This window comes from Embiotoca jacksoni, unplaced genomic scaffold (assembly GCF_022577435.1).
Source record: "Embiotoca jacksoni isolate LCO1_2020_lvr unplaced genomic scaffold, fEmbJac1.0.p SCAF_46, whole genome shotgun sequence".
NCBI lineage: Eukaryota > Metazoa > Chordata > Actinopteri > Embiotocidae > Embiotoca > Embiotoca jacksoni.
This window is the reverse complement of record NW_027185399.1, coordinates 962,185-976,883: the sequence shown is the minus strand read 5'-3', so window position 1 is coordinate 976,883 and position 14,699 is coordinate 962,185. Positions and strand designations below refer to the sequence as shown.

Sequence of the window (14,699 nt, the reverse complement as noted above, 5' to 3'; positions counted from 1 at the left end):
ACGAAAGCAGGAAACTTAACTTCACTCTTTCCTATAGTTTATATAGACACACAAGCTGTACACCGTACAATGTCTACCGGGGGAAACAAGAAAGTAACGTTTTAAACATCCCCCGAAACTAACATGACCACGAAACGAAAGCTTCGGCAGATAAACACAACGTTGTCCAAAAAAAACAAAAAACATTGGAAGCAATATTTCTCATTTCTTGAGCAAAGCAGATGGGAAAGGACAGTAAAAAAAAAAAAAAAATAATAATAATAAAAAACTGTCTAAAAAAAAAAATACATGCAACGTAGTTTTACAAAAGGGGGGAAAAAAACCCCAAGTGAGATTAAAAAATAAATAAAAAGGTGAATGTTTTGTTTAGTACTCACTGATTTCCATGCTCTGGAGCGACGTGAAGCGCTTGCAGTTACAAGTACAGGAGACATTGGCGGCGGCGGTGGCGTTTAAAACACCCATCAAGTTCAACATTTAAAGGCTCCGGAAAGCAGACATTGAATAGCTCCAGATTTAAAAAATAATAATAATAAAAAAAAGACAAGAAGAGGAAGAGAGCGGAGAGGAAGGCTAGAAGAAGAAGAAGGAGGAGGAGGAGGAGGAGAGAAAAACCTCCACCAAACTCCCCCCGTTTTTTTTTTTTCTCCTCAGTTTTCTCTCCCCAGCCTTCTCCTCTCCTTTCCCCCTCCTCTCTCCGGTCCGTCCGCCCCGTCCTCCTCGACTCGGTTCTTCTCCTTCTCCTCCTCCTCCTCTTCCTCCTCCTCCTCTTCCTCGGGGGGGGAAAACAAAATAAATAATCGATCTGTCTGTCAGTCTATCTATCGATCGCACATCGATTTCGGTGACGGTGCAGCCTTTAAAAAAAAAAAAAAAAAAAAAAAAAAAAAAAAAAAATGTAGTTTGAACGCTAAAAGAAAAATAAATCGACTTCTGTCTACTTTCAATCTCCGGTGTTGTTGTTGTTGTTGTTGTTTGGCCCCGTTTTTCTTTTCTTTTTTTTTTTTTTTTAGAGATCGGCTCCGGTGGCTGCCGTGTTTTCCGCCGAGAGACCGGCGACTAAAACTGCTGAGGGACGTCTGTCTGGTCCTGTCTGTTTCCTCCCTCCTCCCTCCTCCCTCCCCCTTCCTCTCTCTCTCTCTCTCGCTCTCTCCTCCTCCTCCTCCTCCTCCTCCTCCTCTCTCATTTCCAATTTCCATTTTGCTTTTCTATTTTTTTTTTTTTGTGCATTTTTTTTCTGCGCACCACAAGTCTGCCAAAGCCACGAGGAGGAAACTGCAGATAAAGGGAAGTCAGTCAAATCTGTTTTGCGTGACTATTATGCCATTTTTTTTTTTTATAGCTTTACACTGATCCATAAAAATACCAAAATTTAAAAAAAAAAAGTATTTAATTAGAAGTTTTACTTAATTTAAAGGACACGTACTATAAAATATCCTGCATGGTGTTTAATAATCAAATTGATTCAGCACCATTTGCACTCGATGCAATTGCACCATTGTTTATGTGTATGTTTGTTTCTTTGTTTAAATATGTGTATTTATGTTTTATATGTTTATTTATGTTTTATACGTCTATTTATGTTTTATGTCTATTTATGTGTCTGATTTTTTTATTTTTTTTTTTTTTGTCAAATTCCTTCTGTGTCAATAAAGCTGATTCTGAAATTTTAGCCGATATATATATATAATATATATATATTTTAAAAAAGTGCTTTCTGCTAGCGGTACTGACATTGACCCCAAAATCCAGTATTGGTCTAAATATATATATATTTTTTTAAACTTGTAAATGTGTCACTGTCATGTGACCAAAGTTGAACTTAAAGCAGAAATAAGCTACGAAACGCTCGAGAGCTTTTAATTTGAAACGAGGGCTTTTATTTTGAAACAGATTCAGGTAGTTACGGCGGTCGACTGAATGATGGTGTAACTTTATCGCCAAGTTCAGCTCATTCAGCGGCAGACGATGATATTAATGTTGTCTCGCATGTTTTTCAATCGTAAAAAAAAGAAGTTTAGATTATTAACTTGAGTATTTTTCTTCTTTCGTTATTGTTTTGCATGCTGATAAAGGAGCCCGATAACTTTTGTTAATTTAAATATTTGTTTTCCTCAATCCCACGAATTCACGCTGCAACATTACAACTTTTCTGAACGTTCAAATAATAATACAATCATATTTGTGAGCTTTCAGCTGGTCTTCATCGGCGAACTGAATACAACAACTTGTAATGTTTTGTTTTTTTAGTTCCTACTGCGAGAAACCCAACGTTGTTTTGCACGAATCGCTAATTTGTGAGCTCGTTTTTAATAGAGAAATACACAATATGATTATACTGCTGCAATACAGTGAAAGACAAAAAATAAAAATCGACTTGCAGGAATGTGAAACCAGCTCAGAGTTGTTCGCTGTTTTAAATCGGTCGGCAAAAACTACGTTTCACTTCAAACGGCCATGCAAAAAAAAAAAATCTCTGTTTGCCTTTTATGTAACGACACTTTATTTTGAAAATCTTACTGCAGTGGTCAAGATATGACCTCTAAAACATCCATCATCCCAAAAGCGCTCTAGCTGTTGAACATCAGCGTTGTTGTGTGGGTTTGCAGCGCAGCGACGAGAGCCAGACGGCATTACGTCACCTCCCGTGATTGACAGGCCCCGGGGACCAATGGGGCGAGACTGTAACAGCATGGTCTCGTCTGAGTCAACTTTCTAATTAGGTCTGCTGAAAGTTTATAGCGGTGCGTTAAAGTGCTTTTATTTGCATGGACGGATTTCCCAGAGCACCAAAGACAGAAAAATCTAAAATACCTAAAAAAAAATTAATTAAAAAAAAAAACCCAACAGATTACAACATGATAAAATGCCTTGCTGGAAGGGAAAACAGCTGCTGAAACGACACTGTAAAACCTGAAAAGTTAAATTAACTTAAATAAAAATAGTTGAAGCTGATTATATTGAACATTTTAAGTGAACCAACTACATTTTTGGAGTAAAGGCACATTTTATACTAACTAGCTTTACTTTTTCTAAGTGAAAGAAACATTCTTGATTCAGTCAATTTTACAAGGTATTTTGAGTTCACTGTACAAAATAAAATCAAGTTAGATAACTTGATCTCCATCATGAGGTATTTACTTTATGTAAACTTTAAGTTTTTAGATTTAACAAAGCCATACAAACTCTCCAATAATATGAAAATGAACTTCAACTCAAAATTGGATTACAGTGTTGGCGATATTGAATTATATATTACGGTCTTCCACCTACTAACAGTTCCAGAGTGACATTTTTCTTCGTAGATGTGAATATAATTAAACTGATAAAGGGTCAACTCGTCCAAATTCCCCAAAATATCTTTATTTTTCAGAGGAAAAAACAGGAAGTTGTTCCTGGAAGGCAGGTCACCAAAAATCTTTACATAAAAATCACGTTTTAATACCTTAATCACCACAAACAACTCTTCATGAAAGGTATTCCTGCAATTTGTCGAAACTGAATCTTGTTAACTGTTCAGTCTTTGGACTTAATTGGGTTTGAAGGACAGACGTCACGTTTTAGCAGAATTATGTGGCGACACTTCTCGGCCACTCTTAAAAGGATAATAAAGTGCAACCGGTTCGACTGATCCGCCTGATTGCCAATAAATTCAATAGGATTGAACGGCCTCAGTCTGTCCACCATATTAGATGAGCTGTCGTGGTGTCAGAGTAGAACAGTGTGCAGGGACTCTGCTGCCCCCTGCTGGACACCGGCACCAGGCCTGTGCAGAGGCAGGGCCAAAAAAAATGGTAATGCTGGTTGATGTGAAAGAGTCATTTTTCTTATTTAATCATAATAATACCAGAAAGTAACTTTTTTTTTTTTTTTTTCCCGGAGACGAATTAGGCAATAAATTACACTATTATATTAACAATCTACATCAAGACAATACAAATTAAAGAGGGAAAACTCAGTCGCACTGCTGGTGATAATCACCGGAGAGCTGCCTGAAGTATTATTTGTTTTATGTTTAAATCACATCTCTAGAAAATAGCTCTGTGTGGAAGAATGCTGTAACCAAAGTGTTCATGTTGAACCATTATTGTTTATTTAACTTTTATGTAAAGAGATTAAAGAGTTGTTGTTGTTGTTGTTTTTTTTAAAGAGCCATCTAGGATATAAATAAAAAACAAGACTAAAAACCAGATGGCGGCGTACGAAGACCCAAGGGAAAGTTACAAAATATTTGTCAGTCCCGAGAAAAAAATGAGCTAAAAACGTGGAGAATTAGTAAAGAAATCGTTTGGTGCAGAGCCGAGAATTTAAGTTAACCTCCTTCTGCGAAACTGGTCCGAGACAGACGAGCGGATATGTTTCGTCATCTAAAGATTAGGATCAGGAGACAAACTGTGAAAAGAAAAATGAGGGAAATCTGTTTTATAAGTCAATAAAAAAATTTAAAAAAAATGTGTCGCCGATATCCTGGTTGTTCACTGGAAATCTCCCTTCAGCAACAAAGAGACAGAGTTGTTTTTTTTTGTTTTGTGTCTGTCGAAGGCCTTAAGCAGAGGCAGCAGGCTGAGACGCTGACAATCGAGCTGGCGGTGAGTCAATTCACCGTCTGAGGGGGGGTTGAGTCACCGAGAAAAAAATAAAAAACGGACACCCACAGGTGTGGTCATTCTCCCTTTGTGTCTGTCTTTTATCGCGCTCCTTCCTTTGAGGAACTTGAAGTGGGTGAATCACCGGGTCGAGGAGCTGCCCACCCCCCCCACACCCCCATCACCATCACCATCAACACACACACAACAACAACAACAACAACAACAACAACAACAACAAAACCCCCTCACTGTATTTTCAGGCGCTCAGCCATAAAATAATGGGCACCGTATTTAAAAAAAAAAAAAAGCCGGGGCGACAATGGTGGTGAGTGTCTGTTGTTTCAGAGGGAAACTGGTGAGAGGAAGGTGAAACACTATCCAGGAAGGTCAGCTGGGAGTATTAGATCCTGGAGTAATAGATCCTAGATCCTGGAGTAATAGATCCTGGAGTAATAGATCCTAGATCCTGGAGTAATAGATCCTGGAGTAATAGATCCTGGAGTATTAGATCCTGGAGTAATAGATCCTGGAGTAATAGATCCTGGAGTAATAGATCCTAGATCCTGGAGTAATAGATCCTGGAGTAATAGATCCTGGAGTAATAGATCTTAGATCCTGGAGTATTAGATCCTGGAGTAATAGATCCTGGAGTAATAGATCTTAGATCCTGGAGTAATAGATCCTGGAGTATTAGATTATGGAGTAATAGATCCTAGATCCTGGAGTAATAGATCTTAGATCCTGGAGTAATAGATCCTGGAGTAATAGATCCTAGATCCTGGAGTAATAGATCCTGGAGTAATAGATCCTAGATCCTGGAGTAATAGATCCTGGAGTAATAGATCCTGGAGTATTAGATCCTGGAGTAATAGATCCTGGAGTAATAGATCCTGGAGTAATAGATCCTAGATCCTGGAGTAATAGATCCTGGAGTAATAGATCCTGGAGTAATAGATCTTAGATCCTGGAGTATTAGATCCTGGAGTAATAGATCCTGGAGTAATAGATCTTAGATCCTGGAGTAATAGATCCTGGAGTATTAGATTATGGAGTAATAGATCCTAGATCCTGGAGTAATAGATCTTAGATCCTGGAGTAATAGATCCTGGAGTATTAGATTATGGAGTAATAGATCCTAGATCCTGGAGTAATAGATCCTGGAGTAATAGATCTGAGATCCTGGAGTAATAGATCCTGGAGTATTAGATTATGGAGTAATAGATCCTAGATCCTGGAGTAATAGATCCTGGAGTAATAGATCTGAGATCCTGGGGTAATAGATCCTGGAGTATTAGATTATGGAGTAATAGATCCTAGATCCTGGAGTAATAGATCCTGGAGTAATAGATCTGAGATCCTGGAGTAATAGATCCTGGAGTATTAGATTATGGAGTAATAGATCCTAGATCCTGGAGTATTAGATCCTGGAGTAATAGATCTTAGATCCTGGAGTAATAGATCCTGGAGTAATAGATCCTAGATCCTGGAGTATTAGATCCTGGAGTAATAGATCTTAGATCCTGGAGTAATAGATCCTGGAGTATTAGATTATGGAGTAATAGATCCTAGATCCTGGAGTAATAGATCTTAGATCCTGGAGTAATAGATCCTGGAGTATTAGATTATGGAGTAATAGATCTGAGATCCTGGAGTAATAGATCCTGGAGTATTAGATTATGGAGTAATAGATCCTAGATCCTGGAGTAATAGATCCTGGAGTAATAGATCTGAGATCCTGGGGTAATAGATCCTGGAGTATTAGATTATGGAGTAATAGATCCTAGATCCTGGAGTATTAGATCCTGGAGTAATAGATCTTAGATCCTGGAGTAATAGATCCTGGAGTAATAGATCCTAGATCCTGGAGTATTAGATCCTGGAGTAATAGATCCTAGATCCTGAAGTATTAGATCCTGGAGTAATAGATCTTAGATCCTGGAGTAATAGATCCTGGAGTAATAGATCCTGGAGTAATAGATCATAGATCATGGAGTAATAGATCCTAGATCCTGGAGTAATAGATCCTGGAGTATTGGTTCATTAGATGCCAAAAAAAAAAACCTGCACATTTTAATTTTTTTTTTTTTTTTTTTTATACTGAAACTCTACGACTGCCACGGGAGCGTTCGTTTTATCCGCTGCCGAAGTGACTGTGAGATAAAATTATATTCCGAAACGGTTAAAGCCGGGTGTACTACAGTCGTTGCCGTGGAGACGTGACTTCGGTGCAAACTGGTTTGAGAACGTCGCAGACTGGAAAAATGGGAGTAGCTGCAAGTTTCAAATGATTTCGTACAGAATCTAGAAGTCCGAACTGGCGTCAAGTTAACGAACGCACGAATTAACCTCGAATTTTAGGCTCTCCGGTGAAGGCGAGTCCAATATGTTCTCTCTTTAAACTCTGTTTTCGTCTCTAAAAATGCTCCTTTTTCTTGCCGTTTTCCTCATTCGATAGATTACTATTATGAAGACAGAGTCTCTTTAACCAAGTTGCCAACAACGCTACAATGCGGAGGCGTGGAAAAAAAAGAAGAAAACATCCAATTCACTGCAGTTCAAAATGAACACTTTTTTTTTTTTTTTTTCCCCACTTGATAAGACACACTAATTATGACAATTTCTCTGTGATGTTCATTTTATATTGCTTCTCCTTAAAAAAATGCTAATTAGTGTGGAAGATAAGTAGTGTGAAAATGTGATTTTCAAAAGGCGACGTCGTTGACGGTTGCTTTGACGAGCTTGCAAATCTTTTTTTTTTGGTGCTTTTTTTTCTAAAACAATGGAGACCACGTTTTGTTTTTTTTACAGTGCACATTTTGGCACGTAAGCACTCGTTCTACTGATAACGGTACAAAACGGCTGCATTCAGTTCAGGTGATCCGCTTCCAGGTTCTTTGGGTGAAAACTGCGTTTCGAAAGGAATTTTTCTTTTCGTGGTCGTTTGTCGGGAAATGTGAAGCGGTCTGGTCGCCTTTCTTTTTATTTATATCAACTCTAGTCTTAGGTTGCAAATATCCCAGAAAGCCACGAGAGAGAGCTTCTCAATACGACGTCCGACATTTTGGTCGGTGATTAAACAAAAAAAACAAAAAAAAGACTTTTAGTTTCCGAGGACGTTTGTACATTTCCTTTCCCTTTGTTTTTGTTTTTTGTTTTTCACTTCACCTTGTAATTTCCTTTCCTCGTATCCTCCCTAGCCTCTTTCTTTAAAAATTCAACGTACATGGAGACGGAGAGTGTGCGTCTCGGGCCCAGGTGTGCGGTAGTCCGTGTCTGAAGCCGTGTGTTCGAGGTAATAGCCGTCAGAGTCTTAGGCGGCGGCCAATCCCGTCGCAGGTGGGATTAACCAGGGATTAAGCGTGTTTCTCCGTGAAAGCAGACAGACAGACTACCACTAATCTGACTTTAGCCCTGTACCGAAAAAACGGCAGGCTTGAGCAATCCCACTCTTCCGCGACTGCATTTTGTGTGTGCGTTCATGGGCGTGAGTGTGTTTGTGGGTTTTTTTGTGTTCTTTTGCTTCGACCTTTTTTTCCGGGAATGAAATGCCCTCCGAAGAACTGTGGAGGGGGGATGGGGGGGAGCGAGGGAATAAAGATGTTATGGCATCTATGGAGGGGGTTAGTTTAGGATTAGGGGTTTAGAGTTGACCTCAAAGGTCGGGATTAGGGTCCAGGTCAGGGTTTACAATTAACTGCTTAAAGAAGTGTTATTTACTCAAGTAAAAGTAGCAGTACGCCGATATATATAGGAATACTTTATTTCATGTAAAAGTAACGGATTAAAAAAAGGTAGACAAAAGGATCCAACGTTCGGATGTGATATTACGAGGGCGGATCGATGGGTTTGGAGACTGCTCCCGTTGCGCGCCGCAGATGTGCAGCGCCGTGACGTGAACGCAGCGGGAGGAAGGCGTAACCTTCGCGAGCGAGCACTGCGAGTTTCATCACGTCAACAAAATCAGAACCTGAGTTACGCACGTTTTTCCGAGCGGCGGTCCGGTCGCGATTTTTCGGACGCCGCCGAAGGTTCGACGTTGACGGTCCGGCTCCGAGGGGACGAACTCACGAAACCCTCCACGTCGCTCCGGAAAACCTCGCCCGACTCGTCCCTCCATCGCCGTAGACTTTCTGAAACATTTCCGTTTGCCGATTTCCCGAGTTTGACACGAGGTTTTACGCCCGCGGAGAAACCGTACACGTAACCGGCGGTCTCTGAAACGCCGGTTATTTTGTGATCGAGTTACGTAACTTGGAATACTCACGAAGGTTTTGGCTTCATGTCGAGCAACTTTTTTGATTTCCCCTCAGATATGCAACTGCATAATTCTCAAAAACACATCAATTATGGACCCTTTAAAGAATATACGTACCAAGTATGATTCTGTCGGTTAATTAAAGTGTCCGAGGAATCTTTTTTTCGGAGGCGCAAGAAAGGAAATAAACCGATCTGGTCAGGTAACCGGTCGGACCTGTAAAAGAGATATTGATACATTTTAATCAAGACAATAAAATTTTTGATTCAAATGCTGATTTTTTTTAAATATTTTTTTTACAGCAACACCTTTAAATCTTCCAGAAGCAAACAGTGACAATTGAGACTGATTAGGATTTAACAGGATTAGTTTCCAATAAATGACAAAAGTCTCGTAGTTTACAATCAAACATTTTTTTTGTAACTCATCAAAAAAAATGTGTAAAAATAAACTTTTAGACTTTAATTTCCGATTGAATACTATTATATATTTCTATTTGATGAAGTTATAAACATCCATTCCAGACCGACTTCCAGTCAGCTTTTTATCAGCAGAAAATGTTCGCGTCGGTGACTTTTGATCTTTTAAACCAGAGTTTTTAAAATATCGGGTCCAATTTTTGAATCCTAATCGACGAGAAAAAAAAAAGGACAAAACCACGAAAAAAAAAAATGAATAAACAAAACGGGAACGATCTTTTGGCATCTGCTCTCGGAGGGAAAAAAAAACAAAACAAAACAAAAAAACCCCACTGTGATATAAAAGCTTGACATTTGATGTGCTTCGGGATATTATGAACAGGTTCCCGCCTGGCTGCGCACACACACACACACACACACACACACACGTGCACGCACGCACACACACACTTGTCGCCCTCCTCTGTGCTGCAGCTGTGAGGTAATGTCTGTCTGTGTCTGTCTGTGCAACACCCTGCAAGAATAACAAACCCACCTCTCGATCTCTCACTCTCGTCCTCTTTTCTATCTCATTATCTCACTCTGTCTGTCCGACCCCCACCCCCTCCACCTCCTCTCTCTCTCTCCCCCCCCCCCACCCCCCTACCACCTCCTCCCCCAACACCACCCCACCACCACCACCACCTTTACCTCCATCTCCTCTGTCTACACTCATTTCTGTTTGACGCAGCACTGTTCAAAAAAAAAAAAAAATTACAAAATTTTTTTTTTTACAAAAATTTTTTTTTTTTGTAGAAAAAATTTACAAAAAAAATTTTACAAAATTTTTTTTACAAAAAAAAAAAAAAAAAGTCCTCCGTCGTTGTCGTAAACGAACACGGTTTTTCGCAAAAGTTACGAGAGAGGAAGTTCAGATCGCCTGCGACACTTCGATGCCGGCGTTTTAAATGCAGAAGAAATTTCATAACTACGCTGAGAAAAAAAAAAATACGACATTATCTCGGAAACCAAATTTTTTGTTGCGTCGTGTTACAAGCTGACTATAAAGCGGTATTTTTTCCACGCGCAAAAAGTCTAAAAAGTTAACACGTTTAGTTGTGACGCAACGAGTTACGCACTTTTTTGTGAATTTGAAAAACCTCAAATTTCGTGCAAAATTTTTGGGGAAGTCTGTTGAGTAAAGTTGGTAAATTTTTATCGAAAGGCAACTCCACTTCTTTTATTTTCTACAGTTGAATAACCTCCTCGTTTTAGCTGGTCGAGGAGTTTTTAGTTGACTCCCACGGCTCTCATGGCGTCGCTTTTTGGGCAAATCCGGCAGCAGTGTGCGATCATTTTTTTTAAAAACAGTAAAAGTAGTACAGTAAAGATAGACAACCGTTAGATGCCAGCTGGTGAACATTTAATAGATTATAAAATATAAACGTCGTCAAGTAGTTGGTAGAGACCAAAAACAGCTAAAAAAAAAAAAAAAGGAAAAAAAGTGAATTCATCAGCTGAACAAACATTCAATTTGAATCGGTGTTTAACTGAAGGACTTTTACTCACGACGGAGTATTTTATTTTAAAAGTATTAATACTTAATTGAGAGCAGTGCTGATAGGATTTAGTGGAACCTGACGGTGAACCCTACGAGCACATAAGAGAATCAGTCCGAGGCGCTCACCCCCGTCTGGAGCCAGCGTTTGGTTTGTCCCGTCTGGCCTCCTGTAGATATTAAGGACAATAGAAACACAAGGATTTCTGAGTTTAAGGTTATTTGTCATGATTTAAAACACAATGACGAATTTTTATATTTCATAGAAATAATCTTTCAGGTGATCGTAGTTGTGTTTACGAATTAAACGCACATCTATTTATTTTGTCGCCGTTTTTGTTTGAATAATATAGATGAATTTGCTGACTACGTCATTAATACTATTACTTTAATCAATTGGAGTAATTGTTTCTACATATATTGGTTTATTTCTTAATTCTTTTATAAAGCGGACGACATCGTTTTGTTGGTTTTCTATGCTCGATATTTTTTTCGGCGCCTCAACGGCCGTTCGAATGTGAGCTTTGATTTGTTTAGTTTTTTTGTTGTTAAATCTGAGGACAAATCGCCACTAAAGCTTTCGCAATTTCCGAAATACGTAAAGTGTTTGACCTCTTTATCACCTCTTTTTTTTAAAATTTATTTATTTATTTTTTAATAAAAACGTCGCGGCCTTGCATTAAATCGGGACAATATTACAAACCTGTTTTATAACGGAGGTCACGGGAAAAAAAAAGACATGCAGGTTAAAAAAATAAATAAATAAATCGTTCAATCTGTGCAGCAGCCGTTTTTGTGCCCTTTAAACGGCAGAAATAAGTAGGCGAGACAAATTAGGGGAATAAAATAAAAGCCGTCGGGCTGCCCACACACACACACACACACACATGCACACGCACACACACACATTACAAAATACTTCATCTCAATCCTGAAAATTAAAACCAGCAGGCGGGCTGGAAAAATAAATACGCACACATGAATACAGTGTTGAAGAGAAGTTGACATAAACAAGATTTTATATTTATTTATTTATTTTTTTGTGGACACATTCGGCACAGAAACAGTCCTGGAAGTGTTGTTTCCACTTCAGTGTGTGTGTGTGTGTAGTAGATTTAATGATGTCATTGTATAATCAGACTAATCTGATTACAGTGTGACAGATTAGATGCCTCTCAATTTCCTGTCTGTCTGTCTGTCTGTGTCACTGCCGGATTTATAACGTACAGTAGATTTTCTGTCTCTTTTTTTTTTTTTTTTCTTTTTTTTGTACGATGCTGTAAACCTGCCTGTCAATCAAACAGACACGCCCCCCGCATCCTCCCCCCCCCCCACAAAAAAAACCAACAACATTTCGAAGCCTTTTTTCCAATTAGTGACGAGATTATTTTCAAATTCGACCGCCATGAAACTAAAAATTAATTTGAATGGGAGTCTATGGAGGGCTTGTTTGGAGCCGCCCTCTAGTGGCCCTCGGCGGTACTGCAGCTTTTAAGGCGCTTCTTCTGCGTCAGCCTCATCATCCGACACGTCCACTCTTATATATCCAGTCCGTGGTGTCGGACCCGTTTTGTTGGACCCGTCCGCGCACCCCGACCTCCTCCCTCCGCAAGACCTCGTTGGCCAATCGGGTCGCAAGTAGGAAACAGAATAAGGACAGTACCAGAGGACTGTTGGTCAACACGCTGCATTGAGTCAAAACGACTCGGAGCCTGGCCTCAAGTTGTGTTTTTGACTGACAACCGTGTGTTTTATTTATGTGTTTGTTTGTTTGTTTGTTTACCGGAGCATTAGAGGAGGGGCTTTAGTCGAAATAGAAAAAAAAAACAACAAAAAAAACGGGTTCTTCACACGAGTTGATCTGAACGTGGACTCGAAAAAGAGACATCAGGTTTGTCCTGAAGTCTCAGTCACATCTGTCTTGTCTGTGGTTTCAGTTATGGACACGCACACACACACACACACACACACACACACACACACACACACACACACACACACACACACACACACACACACACAAGCGTAGGAAGGTTTCTTTAGAAGTCAATATTGTTTTAGCAGATAGAAGAATATTCTTTCATCCTAAACAGCAAAGGAAAAAAAAAAAGTCCCAGTTTAAAGGCTGAATCTGCGGCGCGGGATAAGCCTATTACAGTGTGTGTGTGTGTGTGTGTGTGTGTGTGTGTGTGTGTGTGACTGTGTGTGTGTGTGTGTGTGTGTGTGTGTGTGACAGGGAGGTTTTTTTGGACTCGTTGATTACTCATCACCAGGCTAAGAAAGACACACACACGCACACACACACACACACACACACACACACACACACACACACAGTCACACACACACACACACACACACACACACACACACACACACACACACAGTCACACACACACACACACACACAGTCACACACACACACACACACACACACACACACACACACACACACACACACACACACACACACACACACACACAGTGGGTAAAGCCTGTGTGACTGATAGGGTTTCCTAACACAGCAAGATCAGACTGTGTCTCTGTTCTGGCTCAGTGGTGTTTAGTCTGTGTGTGTGTGTGTGTGTGTGTGTGTGTGTGTGTGGTGTGTGTGTGGTGTGTGTGTGTGTGTGTGTGTGTGTGTGTGTCTGACATGTTCCCTTTAGCCTTTTCTGCTCCTTCGTTCGTTTAATTTTTCTTTGAACATTTTGTTATCGTGTTCATTTATCCTTCCTTCCTTCCTTCCTTCCTCCCTCCCTTCCTTCCTTCTATTTACTTCCTTCCTCCAGTTTCTTCCTTCCTCTGTTCATCTTTTTATTTTTTTATTTCTCCTTCTCCTATTTCATCCCTGATGTGTTACTTCCTTTCCTTCTTCCCCTCTAATTTCCTCCTCACGTTTCCTTCCTTCCCTGTTTTTACTTCTTTCTTTCAGTTTCTTTCTTCCTCTGTTCATCTTTTTGTTTTTTTCCCCACATTTCTCTTATATTTCATCTCTGATTCGTTCCTTCCCTGCTTCCTTTTCTTTACCTCCTTCCTTCACATTTCTTCTTTCCTTTCCTTCTTCCCCTCTAATTTCCTCTTCATGTTTCCTTCTATCCTTTTTCACATCTCTAATCCTTTTCCCTCCCCTTTAACACCTCCCTCTCTCTCTGTCTGTCTGACACTGCACCTCCACATCCTCCCTCTCTCTCTCCGTCTCCCCCCCACGTACCCTCCTCCTCCCCCCCCCCCCGCCTCCCCTCCTCCTCCTCCCCCCCCCCCCTCATTATTCTGTATAATCGGTTGTCTAGACAGCGACTCCCCACACAGATCACACCTGAGAAGGAAATGGAGCGAGAGAGAGCGATGGAGGGAGCACAGATGAAAAAAAAAAAAAAGAAAGGAAATGAGACAGAGGAGAGGAAGAGGTGATAAAATGGTTTGCTTTTTTTTTTTTTTTTTTTTTCTTTCATCTTCTGAAAATGCTTCAAGTGTTCGGGAAGGAAAGCTGTCTGACACGTACTGATCGAAGGAGAGAGGAGGAAAAAAAAAAGAGAGCAGCAAGTAGAGCAAAGTGCATAACACACACACACACACACACACACACACACACACACACACACACACACACACACGGCCCTTGAACAAAATTGCAGATTGACACTATAAAAAACATTCATTACTTTTGTTAACTTCAGTCTAGACGGGTTGATTTTCCAATGAGATTGTGTGTGTGTGTGTGTGTGTGTGTGTGTCTGTGTGTGTGTGTGTGTGTGTGTGTGTGTGTGTGTGTGGCCCTGCACCACTTTGTTAGATCTTTAAAGTGAGGTTTCAGATGGACATTTGGACCGCTTTTATAGCTGGTAATTTAATCTGTATTAACAACCTTTTTTTTTTTTTTTTTTTAATTGATCGACTCG

At 40.0% G+C, this 14,699-nt stretch overlaps 1 protein-coding gene across 1 annotated transcript in view; it reads right to left on the bottom strand.

The window, feature by feature from the left end:
- pmepa1 (prostate transmembrane protein, androgen induced 1) overlaps positions 1-874 on the bottom strand; it is a 32,090-nt gene extending 31,216 nt beyond the window's left edge. The window contains 1 exon segment of the mRNA XM_069169696.1: positions 378-874. Within this exon segment, the coding sequence (XP_069025797.1) occupies positions 378-477 (100 nt within the window). The 5' untranslated portion in view covers positions 478-874.
- Positions 875-14,699: the final 13,825 nt, after the last annotated feature.